Source organism: Mauremys mutica, chromosome 3 (genome assembly GCF_020497125.1).
Source record: "Mauremys mutica isolate MM-2020 ecotype Southern chromosome 3, ASM2049712v1, whole genome shotgun sequence".
Classification (NCBI taxonomy): domain Eukaryota; kingdom Metazoa; phylum Chordata; order Testudines; family Geoemydidae; genus Mauremys; species Mauremys mutica.
Window position 1 is genome coordinate 22542671 of NC_059074.1, and position 26408 is coordinate 22569078.

The 26408-nt window shown below is 38.8% G+C and overlaps 1 protein-coding gene across 1 annotated transcript in view; it reads left to right on the forward strand.

Moving 5' to 3' along the window:
* Positions 1-21848, forward strand: part of APOB (apolipoprotein B) — a 48136-nt gene extending 26288 nt beyond the window's left edge. Inside the window, exons 21-29 of the mRNA XM_045011811.1 lie at positions 344-554; positions 2022-2197; positions 2368-2552; positions 2806-2951; positions 5251-5624; positions 6777-14360; positions 15365-15479; positions 16335-16521; positions 19846-21848. Coding sequence (XP_044867746.1) covers positions 344-554; positions 2022-2197; positions 2368-2552; positions 2806-2951; positions 5251-5624; positions 6777-14360; positions 15365-15479; positions 16335-16521; positions 19846-21663 — 10796 coding nt within the window. The 3' untranslated portion in view covers positions 21664-21848. The remainder of the gene's footprint in view (positions 1-343; positions 555-2021; positions 2198-2367; positions 2553-2805; positions 2952-5250; positions 5625-6776; positions 14361-15364; positions 15480-16334; positions 16522-19845) is intronic.
* Positions 21849-26408: the final 4560 nt, after the last annotated feature.

Here is a 26408-nt window from a genome sequence, read left to right on the forward strand (position 1 = left end):
GTTAGTCAATAATGCACAGAAATACTGAAAATCTGTTACAGAAAAAAAGAGTTGAACCAACATCAAATTGTATGGAGAGACAAACTGAAGAAGATCAGTGATAGATAAAGAGAGAGAGCAAGCAGAGAGGTAATTAGAGACAATATAGCATCTCCAGTAGGTTGGATGGAATCTCTAGAAATCTGAAAGAACAAGGAGAGCAAATTTCAACTTGTGTACTCAAATTGTTCTCTTCACTGTCTGCTTTAGATATTTGGGGTAATGCTATTTTCAGATGCTCATTTTTTTTCATTCTTCCTTCTATAAAAGCCTAAAAAGACATAATTAATGGTGCATTTTTCAGGTGTAAGACAAAGTGAGGCCACGCTGACCTTCAGATACAATAGAGACAAGAAGATTTTGACCAGTGATGTCCAAATTCCAAATTTTGATATTGACTTTGGTACCAACTTCAGAGTCAATGATGAATCCACTCTGGAAAGGAGGGCATATACCTTTATCTTAGACATCAGCAACAAGAAGATTCCCGAAGTTACTCTTACTGGTCGCATAAGGTAATCCCGACATCCTGTTAGACTTTCCGAATATTTTGAAACTAGGTAACTGAATATTTTATTAACAGTAGGGTTTTCAAGAGTATGTTCTTCTAGATCAGGGGTCGGCAACCTTTGGCATGTGGCCCATCAGAGTAATCCGCTGGTGGGCTGCGAGACATTTTGTTTATGTTGACTGTCTACAGGCATGGCCCCCTGCAGCTCCCAGTGGACGCGGTTTGCCGTTCCCGGACAAGGGGAGCTGAGGGAAGTGGTGCAGGCCACAGGAACATGCTGGCTACCACTTCCCGCAGCTCCCATTGGCTGCGAATGGCGAACTGCAGCCACTGGGAGCTGTGGGGGGCTGTTCCTGCAGACAGGCAACATAAACAAAATGTCTCACAACCCGCCAGAGGATTACCCTGATGGGCCACATGCTGAAGGTTGCTGACCTCTGTTCTAGATACACAGAGATTGTCCGTCATCTACGTGCACCATGTGACTTCTCTCTCCCTTCACTCAAATCCCTGTTTAAAACACACTTCTACCATAAAGCCATTCATCTATAATCCACCACAGATAAATAAAAAGAAAATAAGTACAATTTAGCTTCAGAATGGATTCTTCACACTATATATGACAAATATAATTTCAGTTACAAATTCATTGAGGTAATTCCTGTATCTTCTGTTATACTGGTAGAGTGTCAAGTGTGCCATTGGCACTCAATAAATAATAAGAATTAAAACATCAAAGAGCTATCGATAAGAATTCCCCTCTTCATGATAAGAATATTTCCTGTAGCATCTATGGAAGAGTTTATAATTAATGGCAGTTTTCCCTTGATCCTAAAATTATCTGCCTCACAGACCCACAGTGAAGTGAATTGTTCACACTCTTTAATACCCTTCATTCTTCAACAGAATTCTCTTATTTTAATGCTGCCCCATGGATGTTCCTCATGCAGAGCTGCCTTTAACACCAGTGGCATTAACAAAGTTCAAGGACCTTGATTCCCTTTCATTTACACCAATGTAAAATCAGGATTAAGTCTACTCAAGCCAGCAAGTTATAAAGGGGTACAATGCTTAAGTTAGATGAGGATCGGACTCAGTAGTAGACTATTGCCCATAGATGGCCAAATGCTTTAGTGTTTACTCAGTTGTTAGATAAAACTACTATTGATATGAATGGGAAGTTTATCCTGAGTAAGGATTTTTGTATTTGGCCCATATATACCTGGACAGAAAGAGCTCCATAATAGTATTATAATAATTTTCCTACATCAGTGAAGTCCCAAGGAAATCAACGGGATTTCAGAGCACTAATCAGCTCAGGGGTCAAGTTCCTAGGTCCAAATAAACCCATTCCTTGTAAGACCTAGAATTCCTTTTTCCAGTTTTAATTATAATTGTTCCTGAAAAAGTGCCAGCCATAATATAGCCAAACTGGTGACTGCTCATGTTTTCTACTATTTTGCTTTCACAGATATGATGGGAAGAAAGATGCAATGCTGGGAGGTGTCATTTCTATCCCTCGCCTACGGACTGAACTCATAACTGAAGCGTTGCTTCATCATTCACTGAACAGGGTTTCTCTTCAGATGGACTCATCTGCAACGGTTTATGGGAACTCGATTTCAGAGAGAGTTGTTTTCAGATATGGTATGGGCATTTATCATGGTGTAGAAACTTCACCCATTTGTGAAAATGATACATGTAATCTCCTGTTACATCCGTTATCTAGTACATCTGTATACACCATGAGCCATACAAGAGTAACGTGATTTTGTTAATTTTTAATCCCCCCCCTCCCTTGAACTCATGATTTTCAGATAATGAGAAGATTGAACTAGAGTGGAATTCAGGCACCAGCACGGCAGTGAAAAAGATGTCTGCCAACTTCCCTGACTTTGCAGACTACCCGAAGGCTTTACAGAAGCATGCCAATGAGCTGCTGGATCGTAAAGTGGCTAATACAGATATGACATTGCGGCACATTGTCTCACAATTCATTATGGTAAGTGTGAATACTTATTCTAAAAATATTACAGCTTGATCATGCAACCCTGAGGAGCGGTCCAACACATTTTACTAGGACTACTTGTGTAATCACTAGGGTGTGTAAGGGTTGCATTATCAGGTCCAGCTGCTCCTCTCCAGAAAAGCACTCAATCTTGTGCTTCACATTAAGCACATGGGTAGTCCCACTGGCTTAAAGCTAACACTTATTTCACACTACTCTGGAAAACACATCCACTGTGTCATTGCAGGCAACCCGTACCTGGCTGCAGAAGGCATCCAAGGATGTTCCTTATGCCCAGACTTTACAAGATAAGCTAAATGGACTGCAGGAACTGAACATTCAGACAATGGGGCTGCCTGTTATCACCATTCCAGAGGAACTCTTCCTGAAAAGGTATACGGAGAAATGAGAACAATCACCATAGGGGACTGAAACTGGAAACTTTCTCATGTATTTCTTATTTAAAATATGATTGGACTTTGTTTTAGACAATAGCACATAATGACCATAACAAAGAATTGTAAGAGCAGAGATATATAATTATGTTTACTAAATGGCATACATAATTAATGTGTACGGGCCAATCCTCAGCTAGTGACATTTGCCATAGCTCCATTGAAGCCAATTGACACCAGCTGAAGATCCTGCCCATCACATATAACTATATCATGCACTCCATATCCCTTAGCAGAAAACAAATTGTTTTTCCTTCTGCTTTCTTTCACTGTGGTAACATGAAGCTCATATTAGGCACAAGCATCTTCATTGCTTTCGGTCTGTACATGGGCTGAATATGGGTTAGGAACCAAGTGATTTTTCTCCTACAGTCTTACCAGCTATGCCCATTATTATAATAGTGGCTAATTCTGCTGCCCTACACTACATTTTTGTTAACCATTTCCGATTCAGTGCCTCTGGTTTATCGGCCATTTCTTAAAAATCACAACTTTGTATTTGGAGTTCCATGACTTTCAGATTGCTCCTTGGTGCCATTCACTTCCATTCAGCAGCACACATTCTGCCTAGCTAAGCTATTTGTCTTGGAGTGTACACCATACTCACCCGTGTGGTATCTGACTGTCATTTAGGACCATATTTTATATAACATTTTCTGATGCCCCAAAGGTACTAATACATTTCCAAATCTTATGCTTCAGTAAAACTGTTTTGTAGACAGTCATATGTGCCAATGGACTTTGTCAATATTTTCTCTAATTTTGGAGTATAGCTGATAGAATAATTCATTACAAATAATGCTGTTTTACTGTTTGCAAATTATTTATGAATCAGTCTTGATTACAGCAAATGTATCTATTATTTGTTAATATTCACAGAATAGTTTATGCAAATAATTTCAGCCTATGGTGTTGGAAACTGTTCAGTTTAACTATTTGGTATTCATTGAGCTGTGCAGTGGATCATTAAATTACGAGTATTAATATTCTGGTAGCACATAAAGATTCCAACCCTGGTTGCTCTAGCCACAGAGCACACGTAAAATAGCAGACAGTCTCTGTTCCAAACATCATATAATCTAAAGAGAAACAGATACAGGCAAACAACAACAAAAAGAACTTGCCAAAAGTACAGATCTTATATATTACAATGCAATTTCTTCTCATTTTTCTCTGTGCATAACAATATCCACCAGCCCCACCAAACCTGTTTACAGCCACCAGTCAGAGTTTTTCACAGTCACGTGGTATTATTTCTGCTACCCGATGGGATGGCTGGAACTTTTAAAGAAAAATAATAATAAGTACTGAAAGATGAGTAACAAGTAGTGTATAATGATAAACACACTTTCCAGTATGAATTTTTGGACAAATAAATAATGTCTTCTAAAATTACTTAAATGTTGAGATATGCAAATAACCAGCAGCTATCATAGACTATAATAATAATAATTAATAATAATGAAGCCCTTCATGTAACACTCTACAAACATATCACTTTTATTCACAAGAATATGAACAGATCCCTTTTTCTACTATTTCACATAGCATATTGCATAAGTGTGGCAATGACATCAGAAAGGAAGGGCTTCAAATCAAGAGATGCCATTTAGAGCACTTAGAGCATTATTCTGGGAATTAGGAAACTGGAGTCCATTTTGTAACTCTATTAGAATGTGACCTTGGTCAAAAGACTTTTTCTGTCTGTGCCTCAGTTTCCTCATTTATAAAATGCATATTATATCTCTGTCTCTGACACCCATTCCCATACCAACATTTCTGTTCATTACTGTTCATAAAGCAGATTAAGATCTTCAAATGGCAGATGCAAAGTATTAATTAGAGTAGAAAATCAGGAGCAAAATAAGAGTCTTGTGTTTAACTTCCTTGGAAAAAATAACTAGAGAAGTAACCAGCATGGTCTAGTCAATTTATTTTGTGGGGAAAGATCTAATCCCTGCCAGTGACATTTTGTGTGGAGTTGTCCCACTTAATCTCTAAGTCTTCTTGTCTGTAAAATGGGGATAACAACATTTACATACCTACCTGCATAGAGTTTTAATTAGTGGATGTATGTGCAGTGCTGAGGTCAGACTGGATGATCATAATGGTTCTTTCTTCCCTTAAAATTAATGTATTTATGAATTACCTCATTATCATTATTATTAATAACTACTACTTTGTGTGTTTCATAGAGTTTTACATAATGATAACAGTGGGTAATTTTTGTGTTACAGTGATGGACGGATCAAATATATTTGGAACAAGGACAATGTTATAATTAACATCCCATTGCCATTTGGCGGAAGATCATCGCATGATATAAGCCTGCCAAAGACTGTAAAAACACCTCCATTGGTAATGAAATCAATTGGAATAAATGTGCCATCTCAGGAGTATCAACTTCCACTATTTACTGTTCCAGAGTCCTACCAACTTCGTGTGCCTTTACTGGGCACTTTAGAGGTCTCCACAAACGTATACAGCAATTATTACAACTGGTCTGCATCTTATACAGTGGCTAACACCACAAAGAATGTTTCCAGTATGAGAACTAGTTACCTGATGAAAGCTGATTCTGTTTTCGACCTACTTTCATACAGTGTGCAAGGTAAGAATTTTTGTTAATAGTGTTACACTTTTAAATCTGCTTTTAAAATGTCTCTATTTTTATATGTACCATGAAAAGGAGATTCGTTTGCAAACTGTTTATTTAAAAAAATGGTTTTGTAAACGCAAATCTTTTCTTCTTTTTAAAATATGTAATATGAACTTTATTTAATTAGGTGATAAAAATAAATCCAGATAGTTTAATAAAAAATTCAGATTCAAATTTTCCAAGGGGCCCCAACCCAGCCTCTGAAGCCCTGATCCTGAAAACACTTAAGCATATGACTAGTCCCATTAAGCTCAATAGGAATCCTAAGTGCTTGCAGAATCAGGGCCTATATTAGTATTTGCAGTTATCTGTGTATGCAATTCAGGTAGTTAGATCACAACCACTAATGTCTGTGCACAAACAGTTTTCCATGCAAATATGCAGGTGCCGTTGTATTGCTATTATTATTGTTAATTATTTATCCAGCACCATAGTGTGTGTGTATGTGTGCCTATACGTATATATACAAAACCATATATGTATGTAAACAAAGACCTTGCTCGGAGGAAATCACAGCCTAAGGATCTGATCTTGAAAGGAGCTTGGTGCCACAAATTCCTATTGAATTAACTCAAACTCCTATTGAGAGGTCAATGGGTGCTCTAGACAGTTAGCCACTCTAAGGATTAGGTCATGAAACTGGGATTTTCAAAGGGAGCTGGGCACCTAAACCTAAATTTCAATGGGAGTTACCTGCCTATCACCTTTAGACTTTTTTGAAAATCCCAGCATGATGCACAATAAAAATGAAGATGATGAAAGAGATGTATCATGAACACTGTGATCTGGATGATTTGTTTGGCACATAGTTTGTTCATTTCAAGTTTAAACAATGTTTCATCTTATAGATTTATATGTATTATCGCAATAAGAGTTAATTTAAAGGCTGTTTTTGAAAATTTAGCCGCAGACAGCAAATATCCAATATTATAGAAATGTTTAGTATTTACTTTACCAAAACAGTGTTGGCTTTTTGAACAAAATAATATGCAGTTCTGAAAGTTTAATGGTATCATACATAGTATATTATTTTGTCTTGGAAATTTAAGATATTTATTATACCTTTATATCTTTTGTTTTCCCCCTTCCCTATCTCCAATCCAGGTTCTGGAGAAGCATTTTATGATCAGAATACATTCGATTGCACATATGAGAGTTCCCTACATCACAGACTCCTAGATTCAAATTTTAAATTTATCAGGACAAACAAATATGAACCTACCCTCACTGTAAAACAGACCATTTCACTTACGGCATCTAGCACTCTGGGCACTCAGCTCTCCTTTTCTACAGATACGGATTTCAGCCAGAAAAATAATTTGAATATCAACAAAGTACAAATGGAAGGGGAGTTGAGAGTTGCTTCAGCCTTTGCTAAAGGAATTTACACTCTCTCAAGCACCTATAACAAAAACAGCCACGACTTAACTGGGAAATCCAATCTGACATTTGACTCATCTTACCTTCACGCTACCAACCAGATAACTGGCAAGAGAACTGATGATGTACTGTCAGTCACTTCAGTCTCTAATATTCAGAGTGGTATCATAACAAACACAGCTTCACTGAAGTATGAAAAGAGCCGACTGAATGTGAAGTCAGAAACAAATGGAAGATACCAAAACTTCGCAGGTCTCAACAAGTTTGAATTAATTTTGGCAAAGCAGATGGCTGCAGTTCACTCTGAATACCAAGCAACTTATGAAGAAAACCGGTATTACACCATCCTTTCAGGTTCCCTTAATTCCCAGGGTCTTGAACTAAATTGTGATGTTGCTGTGAATGCTCAACGAAACCGAGCAGCACATAAGTCTACATTAAGGATTAACCAGGATGGTTTGGCTAGCAGCGCAACCACAAATCTGCAGTTTAATCCACTAATGTTGCAGAAAGAAATGAATGCTAGAATTGATGCTTCTGGAGGCACCTTGGCAGTTACTGCTAAGGGGCGCTATGGTAAACACAATGCCCAATTCAGCGTAGATGGAAGAATGGCCCTAACGGAAATAGCGCTAGGAAGTGTATATCAGAGCACAATTCTGGGCATGGACAGCAAAAATGTCTTAAACTTTAGAGTTAATAGAGAAGGACTCAAGTTTTCGAATAACTTGATAGGATCATACAAGGAAATGAATCTTGAGCACGTGAATGAGCTGAACATTCCTGGCTTATCCTTAACATTTACTTCAAAATTAGACAATACCATCAGCTCTGACAAGTCCCACAAGCATTATTTTGAGCTACAGCTACAGCCCTATTCACTCACAGCTAAATTGAACAATGACTTAAAATACAGTGAAACTGATGTAACCAACAAAGCACAGTTACGACTGGAGCCACTGAAGCTGACGCTGACTGGTAATGTGAGAGGAGCATACAGAACAGATGAAGTGAAGCATACATATGCCATCACTTATGCTGATCTGGCTGCAAATTTTAAAACAGACACAGCTGCAAAACTTCAAGGCACAGCACTCATCCACAAAATGAACCTGGATGTTGCAGGGCTTGCTTCCTCAATTACTATCAATACAAACTATGATGCAAAATCCCTGCATTTCACCAATGTAGTACGTTCTGCTATGGCCCCATTTACTGTCACTGCTGATGTACACACCACTGGTGATGGGAGACTATTTGCTATGGGGGAACATACTGGACAACTGTACAGCAAATTCCTGTTTAAAGCAGAGCCCTTAGCTTTCACATTCTCCCATGATTACAAAGGATCTACCAGCCACAGCCTAACTAGTGGAAAAAAATACACTACATTACTTGATAACAAAATCCATATGCTTTTCACTCCATCAGAGCAGTCAAGTGCCTGGAAATTGAAGAGTCAAGTGAACAATAATGTATACACACAGGATCTTGGTGCTTACAATGATGCAGAAAAAACTGGTGTGGAACTTAGCGGACAAGCTTTAGCAGACCTCACTATAATGGACTCACCAATTCAAGTACCATTAATGTCCGAACCAATTAATTTAATTGATGTTCTAGGTATGAGGGATGCCATGGAACAGCCTCAAGAATTCAGCATCTCTGGTTCTGTGAAATATGATAAGAACAAGAACGAGCATGTTATCAACCTGCCATTCCTAGAATACCTGCCTGCTTACTTTGAACAAATCAGGGGTGTGATTCTATCCACACTGCAGTCTATACAAAGGTACTTTAAAAGCATAAATATAGATCAATATATGAGGAAGTACAGGACAACTATGGATAAGCTCCCACGGCAGGTGAATGACTACATGAACAAATTAGATTTCAAAAGCAAGGTTAACGGCATGAAAGAGAAATTGGTTGCTTTCACAAAGGACTATAGAATAACAACTGATGACATCCAAAGTGCACTGGAAAATGCCAGAATCAGTTTGCAGGAAGCACTGTCTCAGCTGCAGATTTACCTGATACAACTTGAGCAGCATATCAGAGATAATTATGATCAGTATGACATTAGAATAGTTATTGAAAAACTGATTGACCAAATAGTTGAAAAAATGAAAGTTCTGGATCAACAGTATAAAATCAGTGCAACGATGATTAACACTATTCAAGACTTACAGTCCATTATTGCTCAGTATGACCCAAGCAAAATAGAAAGCAGTGCCAAAGCCTGGATTCAAAATATGGATGCTGAGTACAAAATCTTAGCTCAGGTACAAGGAAAACTAGAACAGCTCAAGAGTCAGATTCACAATATTGATGCCAAACGTGTTGCAGAAAATTTGAAACAACAGGTACAGGCTGTTGACATTAAAAAGCTTCTAGAAAAAATCAGGAGTTCGTTACCAGTTCAAAAAATGAATGAAATTATTGAACAAATTAAAGATATTCTCCTCAATTTGATGGAGGATTATGAAGTTGCTGAGAAGATCAGTGCTTTCCGAGGCAAAATGCATGACATGATCATGAAGTATGAGATTGACAAGCAGGCTCATTTTCTAATGGACAGGATGATACAATTGTCTGACCAATATAAAGTGAAAGAAACTGTCCAAAAGCTAACCGTTTCCCTGAAAAAAATTGACATAAGATCATTCTTTGATAAAATTGTAAGTGTTATTGATGATGCTGTCAAGCAAGTGCAAGCATTTGATTATCAAAAATTGATGGATGAAGTCAACAAATTCCTTGACATGGTTATAAAACAGCTAAAGAATTTTGATTATAACCAGTTTGTAGATCAAACAAACAACAAAATCCGGGAAATTACCCAGAAAATCAATGATGAAATCAGAACCCTAGAACTCTCACAGAAAGCAGAAGCATTAAAACAGTATATGAAGGATGTCAATGTTGCAGTTTCAAAATTCATGGAACAATTAAAAGACACCAAGCTTATAGCAGTCATTGATTGGTTCAGGGACCTCCTAAGTTCAACAGCATTTGCTGATCTGAAAGTCAAGCTAAATGAAAACCTGGAAGATCTACGAGACAGGATTTATCAAATGGACATTCCAAAAGAATGCCAGAGATATCTTGAGAAGGCAAGCCAGTTCTACAATACCATTGTCGCATATATTTCTGACCAATGGGACATTGCTTCTAAGAAGATTGCTCTTTTAGCTGAGCAGTATGATGTAAAAAAATGGGCTGAAAAAGTGAATGTGTTTGTTGAAACAGGTTTCAGTGTTCCTGAAATCAGAACTGGCCTAGTCAACATACCTGCCTTTGAAGTCAGTCTCCGAGCTCTCCGGGAAGCGACATTTCAAACACCAGATTTCGTAGTTCCATTAACTGACTTGCATATCCCTTCTTATCAAATCCACATAAAAAAACTTAAAGACATACAAATTCCAGTCAGGTTTACTACCCCAGAATTTACTATTCTAAATACCTATAAGGTTCCTTCTTATACAATTGACCTGAATGAAATCAAACTGAAGATTGTGAAAACAATAGACCAAATGATGTCCAGTGAATTTCAATTGCCAGTACCTGACATGTATTTTAGAGAACTAAAGATGAAAGATATGCTTTTTTCTGACATTTCTTTCCCAGAAATTCATATACCTGAGCCACAAATACCTGAATTCTTGATCCCTAAACTAAATCTAAATGAGTTCCAGTTTCCTAACATTCAGATACCAGAGTACCAACTGCCACGTATTCCACACACAGTCACTGTCCCTACATTCGGCAAACTGTCTGGTGCTTTCAGAATAGCTTCTCCATTCTTCACACTGTCCACTTTTGCTGGCATTCAGAACACTACAGCTTCTGTAAACAGCCCAGAATTTGTAGCCACTGTTTCAGCTCAAGCAACATCCAGATTAGATTTCCTTGCTTTCACTGTGAACGCGGATGCTCGCCTCTCAGCCCCTGAGATGCAGCAGCTGATCCTTAAAGAAACCATGAAGGTCACCCATACGCTTCTTAAAGTTGATCACAACAGTGAAGTGATATTTTTGGGGACTTCTGTACAGGGGAAAGCTGAAACTACTACAAGCTTACGTACTACAAAGAATTTGATGGAAGTACACAACAACTTACTGGTCAAGCTAGAGAGGAAAATTTTGATGCAGAGCAGGACAACATATTCTCACAGACTGAACATCCCACAAGCTGATCTCTCCAGCCAGGCTGATCTGATGAATGACATGCTAACAGAGTTAGAAGCAGGACACATATCATTTACTTCCAGTGGTAAAGGAAACTGGAAATGGGCTTCTCCTGATTTCTCCGATGAAGGCACCCATGACTCCCGTGTCACTTTTACGATGGAGGGGCCCATTATTGCATTTGCTGCTGAAAACAGGATAAACGACAAATACTTGAAAATCAACCAGAATGTGAATTATGAATGTGGTCTCCTAAATTATGCAACACTTCAGCTTCAGTCTGAAGTTGAGTCACAATATGTGGGTCGTAGCACTTTAAGTGTACAAGGCACAGGGCAGCTTGCAACAATGAAAGTAGAAATAAAAGGAAATCATGTGGCTAAGCTCAATGGGAGAGTTGCTGGAACCATAAATAATAATGTTGCCTTTTTGGTGAAGCCCTTTGAAGTTAGCATATCAACAAACAATGATGGGAATGTGAAAGTTAGTTTTCCATTGAAGCTGACTGGCAAAATTGAATTTCTGAATAACTATGGTCTGGTGCTCAGTTCCTCTGCTCAACAAGTCCATTGGCAAGCTAGTGGCAGATTCAATCAGTACAAATATTCCCACAGCATGTCTGCTGGGAACACTGAAGACAAGATTGAAGCTCATGTGGGGATGAATGGTGAAGCCAACCTGGACTTCCTAAATATTCCTCTATCAATTCCTGAATTTCACATTCCTTATGTTGGAATCAAAACTTCTCAGATGATGAAAGGGTATTCACTGTGGGAACAGACAGGCCTGAAGGATTTATTGAAGACTACAAAGCAATCATTTGATTTAAATCTGAATGCCCAATATAAGAAGAATAAAGACATGCATTCTCTCCCACTTCCCTTAAAAGCAGTGCATGAAGCAATTAATCAGTACATCATTTTCTTCAATAGACATTTTGAGAAAGGAAGGGACAATGCATTAGATTTTCTCACCAGTTCATACAACAAAGCCAAGATAGAGTTTGACAAATATAAAGTAGAAACTTCATTCAACAAACTACCACGGACTTTCAGGATTCCTGGATATACCATTCCCATTGTGAACATTGAGGTGTCTCCCTTTACAGCAGAGCTGCCAGCATTTGGTTATGTGATCCCCAAAGAAATAAGCACAACAGGCTTCACCATCCCACTTATTGGGTTTTCAGTGCCGTCTTACACATTAGTCCTACCGTCACTGGAGATGCCGGTCCTTCATGTTCCCAAAGATCTGCGCACACTTAAGCTTCCTAAATTCACAGTGCACAGCCCTTCAAACCATATCTTGATTCCTGCTTTGGGAAACATTACCTATGACTTTTCATTTAAATCCAGTGTGATTACCTTGAATACAAATGTTGGGCTTTTCAACCAGTCTGATGTTGTTGCTCGCTTCAGTTCCTCATCTTCTTCCGTCATTGATGCACTGCAGTTTAATTTAGATGCTACAACAAGCCTGACGAGGAAAAGGGGTTTGAAACTGGCCACAGCATTGTCCCTGAGTAATAATAAATTTGTGGAAGGAAAGCATGACAGCACTGTTAGCCTCACAAAGAGGAACATGGAAGCTTCAGTGACAACAAATGCAAAGATCAACATTCCAGTTTTTAAAATGAATTTCAAGCAAGAGCTTACAGGAAACACTAAGTCCAAGCCTACTGTTTCCTCAGCCATTAATTTTAATTATGATTTTGATACTCTTAGATATGGTGCCAGTGCTAAAGGTGCAGTTGATCACAAACTTACTCTGGAAAGTCTTACATCTTACATTTCTGTAGAGACAGCAACAAAAGGAAACATCAATGGAATGTTATACACCTTAAATCCATTTTCTGGGATGCTAATCCATGAGGCAAATACCTACCTGAACTCTAATGGAGCTCGCTCCTCGGTCAAGCTGGAGGCTAACTCTAAAGCAGATGGAATCTGGAATGTGGAAATGACAGAAAAAGTTGCTATTGAAGCATCTACACGTCGTGTTTATGCAGTCTGGGAGCACAATGGGGAAAACTATGCACAATGTACCCCTCTTCTGAGAACTAAAGGGACTCAGAGCTGCAGAGTAACCTTAGAACTGGTTCCTTGGAGTATGTCAGCATCTCTTCAGCTACAAGCTACTCAACCAAATTCCTTCCTGGACATAGCTTCAGTTAATCAGGAAGTTTTAATGAACATCAACACTGAAAACCAGAAACTTGGCTGGAAGGGTGAAGGCCAAATTCAGTCATTATCTCTCAGTCATAATATGCAGTTATCAAATGAAAAATCAAAGGCACAATTTGACATTTCTGGGTCTTTGGAAGGACATGTCGATTTCCTCAGGAACATTGTGTTTCCAGTTTATGAAAAGAGTTTATGGGATATATTGAAACTGGACCTCACTACCAGTGCTGACACAAAGCAGTACTTAAATACTTCTGCATCCATAATTTATACAAAAAGTGAAGATGGTTACTTTTTACCTATATATGTGAACAGACTGGCTGACGGCTTCACAATCACTGTTCCTGAGATGCATCTAGAAGCTCCAGATCCAGTTCTCACAACTCCAGAATTTCAAGTTCCTTTTACAACCCTGCAAGTTCCATCGTATACCATTGACTTGCGCAATATAAAAGTTCCACACAAGCTAAGCATAATGCCTTTTGACATCAATTTACCCTCTCTGCCAAGAATGAGATTCCCCAAAGTAGATGTAGGAAACAAGTACATTACACTGGAAGAATATAAAATTCCATACTTTGAGGTGACAGTACCTCAGTACCAAATAACTCTATCTCAGTTCACTCTTCCAAAAAGCATTTCCCTTGGTAATATGTATGTGGATCTGAGTGAAGTGGCTAATAAGATTGCAGACTTTGACTTGCCAACAATTACAATTCCTGAGCAGAAAATAGAGATCCCACCTCTCAAAATATCCTTGCCTGCTGGAATTTATTTCCCTGCATTCGGTGCTTTGACTGGATCTTTCAGAGTTGCTTCACCATTGTATAATGTCACCTGGAAAACAGACGTAAAAAACAACAAGGACTCTTTTACATATTCCATTGATTCTACCTCCAGTTCAACACTACAGTTCCTGGAATATGACCTGGAAGGTAAGATGAACTTTAGAATTTCATACTCCAAAATTTGGGTTGAAAATGTTAACATTATTTTTTCTCAACAATTATTTTGTGTTTGAAGTGCAGTTGTACTGTGAAAGAGGAATGTAAAAGAGGATCCCTTTTCCTTCTCTGTGTTCATTTTAGTGACAAAATAACTTTATTTCTTCTCACTCCTGTTAGCCCTGCATAGCCAGTACAGCTAAAAGAAAGAGCTAGTTTCTATTTCTTTTTGCACATCATCAACCCATTTATTTTTAGTAAGTATCAATTAAAGGCTCAATCTTTTACACCTGTAAAAATCAACCGAAAGCTCAGAGGGTTGCACAGATTAACTAAGGGAATAATTTCTTCTGTAGCAATTTTTTCATTGACTTGAATGGGATCTGGATTAGTTAGGCTCTATCACTGGTGGTAATGCAGAAGCCAGCTTGACTGATCTCAGGATCAGTTTGTAAGGCTGTCAGTTAAACAAATATCCATCTTTTTGCTTGGAAACTGAGCACATCTGATTTAAAAATTATTGAAACACACACTCAGAATACCACAAAAACATTTTTAGAGCCACTTTTATGAGCACCACCAAACTTCAAAGTTATAGTAAAAACATGAGGTAAATGTAAAATGACATGCTGTAGAAGAGAAAGCTCCATTTATATTCTGCATCAAGGGCAAAAAGCAAAGCAAAAGGGCCTTTTATATCCAAATTACAATAAAAGACATGAAGAAGGAATTGTAAAATTCCCAATTTTTATTTCCCTATTTTCCCCTACTTTTCTAGCTACAGTACATTTCTTGCATTTTAAAATGTCTGGGACAAAACAGATATATGCATGTCCTTTTGTATTTTGCATTGTGGGCATCTAACTTCTTACCACACAGTGGTGTGTGACTGTGGAACCACAGTGATGTATCCAGCTGAAATACAGGATACCATGTGATCTGTTTTCTGCAGTGATTCCAGAAATTCACACAATGCAAAAATCTCTCTTTTGCAGCTGTATCAACCAGCAGACATGAAGGTGATGTGTCTGTGGGAAAGATAACAGGCAGCTTTTCACATCGTGACATGAGTGTGGACTATAAGGAAGATCTGACTATGCAAGGATTTAGGTAAAGATTTGCTTAGGTGACATGGTTTAGAATAGGCAAAATGACAAGAAACAGACTATGACTTAGAAACCTAACTCCTACAAAGCGTTCGTGGTAATTATAAAGAATAAATGTGCTCTCTTTGCTCCCTGGGCTATCCCTCACCACTCCACTCCCATTAGATAACCGGGAAGCTGGAAATAACTCTTCTCGAATATGACTGTTCTGAAGAGCCTGCCATTTCACATAACTGGTGAGATGTAACTAAGGTTTTCATATAATCAAAGATCCTGATTTCCAACACAGCCTCCACCGAGGCTCTCTTTCTGCAAGCACCATTCATTGGAAGCCTAATTTTCACCTGCAATTATTTATGCTCAGATTTACAGAGACTTGGATGTCCAACTACCTGATTTCATCTGCAGATCAGGGGCTTAGTAACAGTGACGGCAAGCAACAATAACTGTGGGCACAAACTTTCTATCTACACTTCTTTGTGCCTGCAGTACACAGATGGAAAAAGGAGGAGTCTCGTTTGTAAAAATCTGACTGTAAGAATCAGCTAACAACATTCAGGGCCTATTTTGCAGTCCTAATTCAACCAGAACTCCTAACCAATATCAGTATGGAGTTTTGCCTGAGAAAACAGTGTCGGATATTACCCTGCATTTGCATATGTGTTAGTCAGAGTCCCAAGATAAAATGTGGATAGTAAAACTCTTAGTTTTCTTTTGCTTGCTTTGGCTTTCTTTATACTTTTATTAATCACGAGAGATACTGTAAGAAATCATACTGCAATATGTATTTCTGTAGGAGCTGCCCTGTAGCTTAGCATTCATTTGTTTCTTAAACACTGTTTGTTCTTGGTTATATCAGAGTCTTGGCTCACACTGCATTACTAAAGATCACCAGCCCAACCTTTACTGATGTTCAGATGCGTTATTGGGGAGATAGGCACAGGATCTCCTCATCGGTATCTTCACCTTCTGCGGGCACCCTGGGTTTTCGTGTTGAGATGGACAGAGATATTCTCCGGGGGAAAATTTACTACCAAACTCAACAGGTAGGCAAGGCTTGAAATGAAGCAAAAAGACACCATGGGGCTTGGGGTTTTACCTTTTAAAGTGACTGTAATGCTTACTAAAGGGGCTAGAGTGATAGTTTTGAAAACTGACTTCTGTCCAAGGAAAACATACATAAATCCTGCAATGTGACCTTCTTTTACGCCATCCAATCTCAGCAATATGACTTAACCCCAGTCTGGAAGTAATATCTCTGTAAACACTTTTAGAGGTAAGAAAATAGTTCAAGCTCCCTACCTATTTAGTCTTGGCAGAGCTTTGAGATCAAAAATATGCATCCATTAGGAAGTGGACAAAGGGCATCAAACTAATTGCATATAAACCGCCTTACAGCCATCAGATTACAGTAGAAGCCCTATTTTATGAACTAATTGAGGACTGAGCAATTACAGTAGGTATGGTGCAAAAGTTGCTCTATGATGCACTGCACTACTTTCTCTTTGTCCTTCAAATCACTGCAAAGCAATTTACAATGCATTGAAGGCATGGGAATGTGAAGGGATGTTGATTTGTTCTTCATGACATCTCTTGTTATGTATCAGAGCAATAGCCATGTGAGACTGTATCCACAAAAAAAACAAGGAGTCCAGTGGCACCGTAAAGCCTAACAGATTTATTTGAGCATAAGCTTTCGTGGGTAAAAAAAAACAACACCTCTGCCACCTTAAAGACTAAGACTCCACTTCTTCGGTTTTTCACCCACAAAAGCTTATGCCCAAATAAATCTCTTAGTCTTTAAGGTGCCACCGGGCTCCTCGTTATCTCTTGTTATGTGATTTTTCTTCTGTTGGGGAAAATGGATTGTATGGAAGTAACAGAGGAGGAGAAGGACCTCGGAGTATTGGTTGATCAAAGGATGACTATGAGCCGCCAATGTGATATGGCCGTTAAAAAAGCTAATGCAGTTTTAGGATGCATCAGGCGAGGTATTTCCAGCAAAGATAAGGAGGTGTTAGTACCATTATATAAGGCACTGGTGAGACCTCATCTGGAATACTGTGTGCAGTTCTGATCTCCCATGTTTAAGAAGGATGAATTCAAACTGGAACAGGTTCAGAGACGGGCTACTAGGATGATCCGAGGAATGGAAAACCTGTCTCATGAAAGGAGACTCAAAGAGCTTGGCTTGTTTAGCCTAACCAAAAGAAGGTTGAGGGGGGATATGCTTGCTCTTTATAAATGTATCAGAGGGATTAATATTAGGGAGGGAGAGGAATTATTTAAGCTTAGTACCAATGTGGACACAAGAACAAATGGATATAAACTGGACACTAGGAAGTTTAGACTTGAAATTAGACGAAGGTTTCTAACCATTAGAGGAGTGAAGTTCTGGAACAGTCTTCCAAGGGGAGTAGTGGGGGCAAAAGACATATCTGGCTTTAAGACTAAGCTTGATAAGTTTATGGAAGGGATGGTATGATGGGATAGCCTAATTTTGGCAATTAATTTGGCAATTGATCTTTGATTATCAGCAGGTAAGTATGCCCAGTGGTCTGTGATGGGATGTTAGATGGGGTGGGATCTGAGTTACTGCAAAGAATTCTTTCCTGGGTGCTGGCGGGTGAGTCTTGTCCACATGCTCAGGGTTTAACTGATCGCCATATTTGGGGTCGGGAAGGAATTTTCCTCCGGGGCAGATTGGCAGAGGCCCTGGAGGTTTTTCGCCTTCCTCTGCAGCATGGGTCACTTGCTGGAGGAGTCTCTGCAGCTTGAGGTCTTCAAACCACAATTTGAAGACTTCAATAACTCAGACATAGGTTAGGGGTTTGTTATAGAAGTGGATGGGTAAGATTCTGTGGCCTGCTTTGTGCAGGAGGTCAGACTAGATGATCATAATGGTCCCTTCTGACCTTAAAGTCTATGAGTCTATGAGTATAACTGGTCATATGTAAGATAAGTGTTCATAAAAATTGATGTTCTACTGTACTTATAATTACTGTAGAAATGGCCCAAACTAGAACCAGCAACCTAGAAGTGATAGTAATGAGATACTGAGCCTAAGTTCTAGGTCCCTGTCAAGGGTTTTGTGTGGAATCATTAACACACCTCAGGTATATTGTGAGGCACAGAGCTAAAAGCCACTTATTGGGTTTGGCAACAAAAAATTCCATTCCTGAGAATCTACCACAATAACTTCACAATTACAGACTTAATATTCCAAGATTGCGATATGTTAATTTAGGTATCACATAAAATTAACAATTTAACTTGTGTAAAATTGAAATCAGGGAAATGTATTTACTTTCTTAGGGTCTGATTTAACAACCCTTAATCATACTGAGTATCATAGAATCATAGAATATTAGGGTTGGAAGAGACCTCAGGAGGTGATCTAGTCCAATCCCTTGCTCAAAGCAGGACCAACACCAACTAAATCATCCCAGCCAAGGCTTTCCCAAAACGGACCTTAAAAACCTCTAAGGATGGAGGTTCCACCACCTCCCTAGGTAACCCATTCCAGTGCTTCACCACCCTCCTAGTGAAATAGTGTTTCCTAATATCCAACCTACACCTCCCACACTGCAACTTGAGACCATTGCTCCTTGTTCTGTCATCTGCCACCACTGAGAACAGCCTAGCTCCATCTTCTTTGGAACCCTCCTTCAGGTAGTTGAAGGCTGCTATCAAATCCCCCCTCACTCTTCTCTTCTGCAGATTAAATAACCCCATTTCCCTCAGCCTCTCCTCATAAATTATGTGCCCCAGCCTCCTAATCATTTTCATTGCCCTTGTTGGACTCTCTTCAATTTGTCCACATCCTTTCTGTAGTGGGGGGACCAAAACTAGAACAACATTTATGCTAGTAGTCTTGTTGATTTAAAGCACTGGAGGATTGCATACTTCTAATGCTTTTGTATTAAGGTAATGGATCTCTTTCAATTCATCATATAAAATAATTAAATAGAATTTTAACAATAGTATGACGGTAGCTTAGTGAAAGAGCAGAACTGATACCTTTCCAAGTAATTCTTGCATCTTGCTTTGATACAATTAACAGGTAATACAAAGGAATCAGAAAGATGTTATAAAAAATAACGAGACCAAATTCTGCCCTGATTTACTTTCTTATTCCACTATTTTTAGGCGTAAGGACAGAATTTAATCCAATACAGCAATTAAAAATATGCAGACACATGATAGACAAAACTGAGTTTATATTAAAATTGAATGCAAGATAAGAAAATGCCTATCTAAAATCCCTCTATAATTTAGGGTCATGTTTTTAGAACAGAAGTAGCATGTAATAATATTTTAATTGTTTGAATCGGAATTTGTTTTTTCACTTATCCTTTTTGGATTTTCAGTCTGCCTCTCGGAAAGAAATTGACTTATTAAAAAGTGAGATATCATTCAAGAAGCCTGACCTGATTCAGATCAAAACTAACTGGAACGATGCTGCTGCTACAGACATGCTGAGTGGTCTAAAAGAAAAGGTACCTACAATTACGGAGGCACTCTATAACAGTATTAACAAGTACCACCGTGAGCATACAGGGATGGAAATCAGTGCAGCCACCCTAAAGCTGAAGAACATCATGCAAAACAAGGCTGACGAAGCATACCACTTAGCCACAAGAAAAATAGCTGAAATGGATCTTGACCTCCGCACAGCTGCCTACGATGCCACTGGGAAATACCAAGAGATGACAGCCAAAGCTAAACAGTTATATCAAGGATCATCAGATCAAGCAGTCCAGATTGACTACCAGCAAATAAGAACAAAGATTTTTGATGCTACAATGGATGTAATAAGGGAATATCACAAGAGGGTAAAGCACCTGATTGACTCAACCATCGAATTCCTGAAGATCACAAAATTCCGGGTCCCTGGGCTGGCTGAGAAGTATACTGGTGAAGAACTGTATGTAATGGCTACAGAGGAGGCAGCAAAAGCTACTGATCTATGCATTTCAAAAATGCAAGAGTATTTCGACGTTTTGATTGCATTTGTCAATGAGATGGAAGTTAAAGTTCCTGCTTCTGACAGAATTCTCAAAGGCAGTGAAGTGCTTGATCAAATTAAAGAAATGCTAAAACATTTGCAGAACAAAGCCAGACAGATATTTGCTACTCTTCATGAGGCTGACTTTGCAGAAAAGCTTACGCAACTGAAACAATTAGTGCAGCAAGTTTTCCAAAATGTAGAAGAAATTATTAGAAACTTACAATCGAAAAACTTTGAAGAGATTAAAGTTCAAGCACAACAGATGTACAGTGATGCCATCAACTCAGACTATGCAGAAAAATTGAGATCCTCGACAGAGAATATTAAAACACAACTTTCTCAGTTAAAAGACTTTAGCCAGAAGACATTTCAAGAGATTTCAGAGAAATTACATCAGATTCTTCTATATGTAAAAGCACTGCGGGAGGAATATTTTGATCCAAGTTTAGTTGGGTGGTCAGTCAAATACTATGAAGTAGAAGACAAGGTGCTAGATTGGTTAAAGAGTCTAATAGATGCTCTAGTGGACTGGCATGCCAAATACATTGGAGATACTGCTGACTTGGTTTCACGTCTGACTGATCAAATACAAGAATTTGTGGAAAACCATGGCCAGAGGTATTATGATCTGGTTACTGATGCTGATGGAAAAGGAAGACAGAAAGCCATTGAGCTCTCTTCTGCTGCGCAGGAAAAGATCCGATATTGGTCTGAAACTGCCAAAAAGAGTTCTGCTGAATATAACAAACTAGTCAAAGTGAAAATACAGGATGCCTATAACCAACTCAGCCAAGCCTATGAAAGGCTAATCAGTGCAACACAAAAATTAATTGATCTGGCTATAGAAAAGTACTCTACGTTCCTCCAGTACATCACGGAGTTGCTCCATCATCTTGAGAAAATGACAACTGATAGCATAAGGCCGTACATAGCTGTTCGTCAAGGAGAGCTTAGAATAGATGTGCCTAAACCATTTGACTGGCAATCAATGCCCCAATTATATGAGGAGGCACTCAGAAAAAAATTGGAAATAACACGCATGTTGATTCAGAAAGGCATGGACCAAGACTCCAAGACATGGATAGAATTGCAAACATTTATTGACCAGCAGCTTGCTGATGAGCAACTGAATATTCAGCAGATTATTGAAAATATACAGCAGCGCATAAGAACCTGAATGGACATGTAGAAGAGCTAAAAATCACAAATTTGTATCACACTGTATTTAAAAGATGACAGCAATCAACATATTGGAACTTCGGGAAGATACTGTCTGAGTTTGTACTTGTAAATGAAACTGAATAATCTACAGCGGGTTATTTTAATGTGCTTCAAAAGCCAATAAATGAATTCTTTATTACACTGTTGTGTTATTCATTATAACCAGTTTTACTTGGGCCATGAGCCTGATCCATTAGGAACAATGGAAGTCTTTACATTGACTTCACTGTGTGTTGGACCAAGTAAATGTACAGTAAATTTTGTAAATAGTCTCAAAAGCTAGGGTTTCAGATAAAGGTCAGATTTGTGATCCTGTTAAAGAACAACTTGGAAATACAAATGCAATTATTTCAAAGAATAGAAATTAACCACAAAAATACTCTTATAGTTATCTCTGGGAGAAAAAGAAAAGGAGATGAATACATGCACTGTGAACAAACCAAAGAAGAAAGTAAATAAATTCTGGGAATAAAATCAAGAAGGAAAAATTCCTCCCATTGTAAAAAAAAGTCAGATAGTTTCCTCCATTAAATTATTAAAAATAATAAATAAATAAATAATGCTTTGTTAAATACAAATCATAAACAATACCTGTATATAGCAGTATTATTTAGAAAAATAGGCCATGAATTTCAGGAAAAAATAAAATATTGTTCTGGGATAATTTTATGACCCAGAAATTTAGGGATTTTTCTGATTTTTTTGCACTGCAAAATTTTAGGTTTTTCATCAAATTGTGTGATTATTTTATTCTTCACAAGTTTTACTGCCAACATTGATCACCACAGGAATCAAAGGGAATTTTACTACTGTCTCCCATGGCCTTGGAGTCAGGCGTCATATGAAAGAAATGCCAAAATATAAATATTTCCATTTCTGAGAGGAAAACGTGTGGACATAATTTTTTTCAGGCTTATATACAGTAGTTAGAACTCTATGTAGATACTCCTTGCAAAAAGACCCAGAAAAGGCTGAAATAATGGGTTTTTTACTCTTTTGTTGCCTCATTCAAAATAAACTCTTTAAAAATGTCACTAGAAATTTTGTGAGTATGTTTATTTTGGTGTAGTTGGTTCACCCTGGGTTTTTTTTATGTTTATTCATGGGAAAGGGGTGCTTTTATATGAGGTTTTGTATAGCACATGTTTCTCGTGTGCCTCTACACCACCCTGATCTGGCTGCTTTTGGAGGCAGGGTTCCTTCCATGGTGTAATTGTGAGCTATGCCATTATCAGATACCATTAATAATTATACCATTAATAATGGGAATCAGATGGGCAAGACTAACCCAGAGAAACAAAGAGTGAGCCACATCCAATCAAATGCATACATCTATCCAGTCATTAGGAGGGAAGACTGACCCTTGGAAAGTAAAACTACCACAGCTGTGTCCACAGGTCCAGTGTTCCCAGGGATCTGAGTCATGACAAGTAATGCTCAGTGAAAGAGCTGGGTTTGAACTGTAAAAGGAGTTCTTGCTCCAGATAGGTCTAACATCGGATCTAGACATCTTCTCGCCTCCCTCGCTTCCTGAGAGTTGGGAAGAACGTTGCTATCAGAAGCCCTTTTCATGACATCTACTGAGTGCCTGAGTGCAAGCAGACTTTTGATTCAGTCTCATGACCCTGGCTGCAAGAAGCCCTTCCACATTCATTTATAAGGAATATCAAGCCTGTGGGTCACCAGATCTTTATTTTACTTCAGATTACCTAACTCATCACACCAACTCCCAAAATGTATGAGCCTAACCAGATTTTCCAAACACATCCTGAACTGTGCCGCCCTCATAGCAAAGATCTACAAGACAAATGGCAATAGAAAAACACCATCAACATCATGGGGTGGGAGGGAGAGATGTAAACATTTGTATCTTTTTCTTTTAGTTTTCTTTCCTCTGTCTTCCTCATGACTATTTATTTCCGTCTATCGTCTATAGCTCTTGGGAGGGATAACAATTCTACAGAAGGCCCAGTATGTCAGGGATGGGTAAACCGAACAATACATTTGCCAACTAACAAATACTGGCTGCATTTGGCAAGGCAAAAGTTTCCCAAGAGCAAAGACAATAGTTTACACACCAAACTGTGCTGAAAGATTAGAGGGTGATTTCCAAGTCTCATAACAGCGTTGCAGCCAATGGATTAAAATTCTCAATGATGTAATCTCTGTGGTAGCCATTTTGCAGTCATTCTATGGCTGGTTTTGGGAGTGTCTGGTAGCAGCATGCTGCTTTCGGAGAAGAGCTCTCACTGTAACTATAAAGAGCATCAGATTTTCACACCAAAAAAAAATCATTTCAAACACTTTTTATGTGTGTGTGTGTGTACACACAACAGGAAGAACAAACCAATTTTTCCATACAATAACGTTACCAGCTGAGGATAACTTTAAATTCTCTGGCTTTTTTTTTGTTTGTTTGTTTTGTTTTGTTTTAGATTGTATCAAACTTTACTTTTATTTCCTGAGTGATATTTTACAGAATTTTGAACTAAACCACAATTATTCAAATTATGGTACAATTTGCTCCATTTATGAAACTTTAGCAATATAATCTCTTGAAATATCAGTACTCTCATCCTGTCCTTTTTTTTTGAGCCTAGTTTTTACACTGAGAAATTAGATATTTCATTAAATAACATTACGTGGGAGATACGTATCAGGAATGATCAGCTATCTGGGACTCGACGACATTGTTTCTCTTTGCCTATAGTTTTTTATTATCGGAATTCTCATAAATGCTGAAGGGGCTTTTCTTTATAATTAACAAGTATTAGACATAGAGCAGAGTTGGTTGTAAAAGTTTAATTAAATAAAATATTTTATGAAGAAATTCAGAGAACAATATGCCCCGCTCTCAACCAAGTCATCATAGAAATAACATTGACAGGAAACGTGTGTGTGCCTAAATGAAAAATCACTGCAAGAAGCAGGACAGCAAAAGTACTCCAGAACTTTAGGCTGTGCAGTGTTACCTAGAACTAGCTTTAAATAAGGAATATAGGAATACAGCTATATAGACCAATAGCCCATAGAGTATAGTATCTGTTGCTGGCATACAGCAATTTGTTTCATCACTATGATTAATCAACACCTTACAAGATTTAAGTTGAGAGAGAAGGTGGGTGAGGTAATATATTTTATTAGACTGCAGACAAAAGGTTTAAGATGAGACATTTAATTTCTCAGTAAAAGAGACCAAACTCCATATTACTCTGCTGCCTGAAACTGTATCAGTCAGGTAGGAAAATACAATGTATTAAGGGGAATTCTATGTTTGTTCTGGGCATGAGACTCCTACTGACACCCGGAGTTGGTTGCATTTCACTGATACCGAGCCAAATCCTGATTCACTTAAAATCAATAGCAAAACTTCTATTGAGTTTAATGGAGGTAGGATTTGGCCTGTTGTGCATGTATAATTTGAGAAGCACTTTGGAATCCCACTGTTTGAGAGAAGTTATATTATTATACTGCATACAAACATCTAAGGAAAGAACATTCAGATTGAAAAGTCATGCATTCACAAGTTGAGAAATGCACGAATGAAGATTGCCTGTGCAATGTTAATTTGGCCCCCTTATGCAATCATATTATGAAACATGTCACAGTTCAGGGCAACTGTACCTGTATTCCCTAGTAGTACTTCAATGGCACTCACTCTAGCCTTCAGGCTTCTCAGCCATCACCTCCCGTGGAGTAGGACACCATCATCAATAAACCATTCATTTCAAACAATGGACCCCTGCATGGTGTTGCAATATTTGTCACCTCTCTTCTATAGAGAAGTTACATACAATCCCAGCGCACAATAACACAGAAACGTAATACTATAAGGTCTTGCAAGGATATTGCAGGAAATTGCCGTATCTGCCACAGTACAGTCTTGCCCAATATCACATAGGAAATCCAGGAATAGAGCCAACTCTCCTGGGTTCTTCTCCAGTGCCTTAAATGCAAGAAAATATCCTTACTCTTCTTGCAACTCTCTGCCCCTTGTGCACTGAATTAGAGTCTGCTTGGGCCTAATTTTTAGACCTGACTCGGACCCAAGCCTGTGAAGGCTAAGTCATTTTCTGACCTGACCTCAATCCTTCCTGTGAACCTGAGTCAGCGCCACAGTCGCTGCTGCCTCCTGCCTGTGGGAGTCTATCCTCCCCCTACCTGTGAGGTTTGTGCACACCAGCAGCTGCATGCCCAGCTCCTGCTGTCTGTCCCCTCTGGTGGCACTGTGTGTGCTGCAGAGTGAGAGGCACTGCTGCTCCTCGGCACACACACTCCACAGCCACAGCACACATAGTGCACCAAGGTGCCTGGGGCCAGCAGGAGTGGGGCATGCAGCCTCCTCCAACCCCATGAGCGGGAGGAGGCAAGCTGACCCAACCCGAGCCTGAAAGGGTCTGGTTGTTTTTCCTCCCAACCTGCCCTGGACCAGACATTTGCAGTCAGGACCCATCGGGTTCAGGTTGGGTTGTAGGGCTCTACACTGAATGGCGCTGTGCTCTATGTGCTCACGTAATTAAAGGCACATGATGTGGCAGAACCCTGTGGCGAATGAGTGAAGAATGCTGGAATTATGAGAATTCAATCCCCTCCCCCTCCCATTTCTCAATTTATCATTGTATAATGAAAAAGTACTTACACCATATCACTGCATAGTAAATACCCTGACATTCTAGCTGAACCTATGACAATATAGGCCCT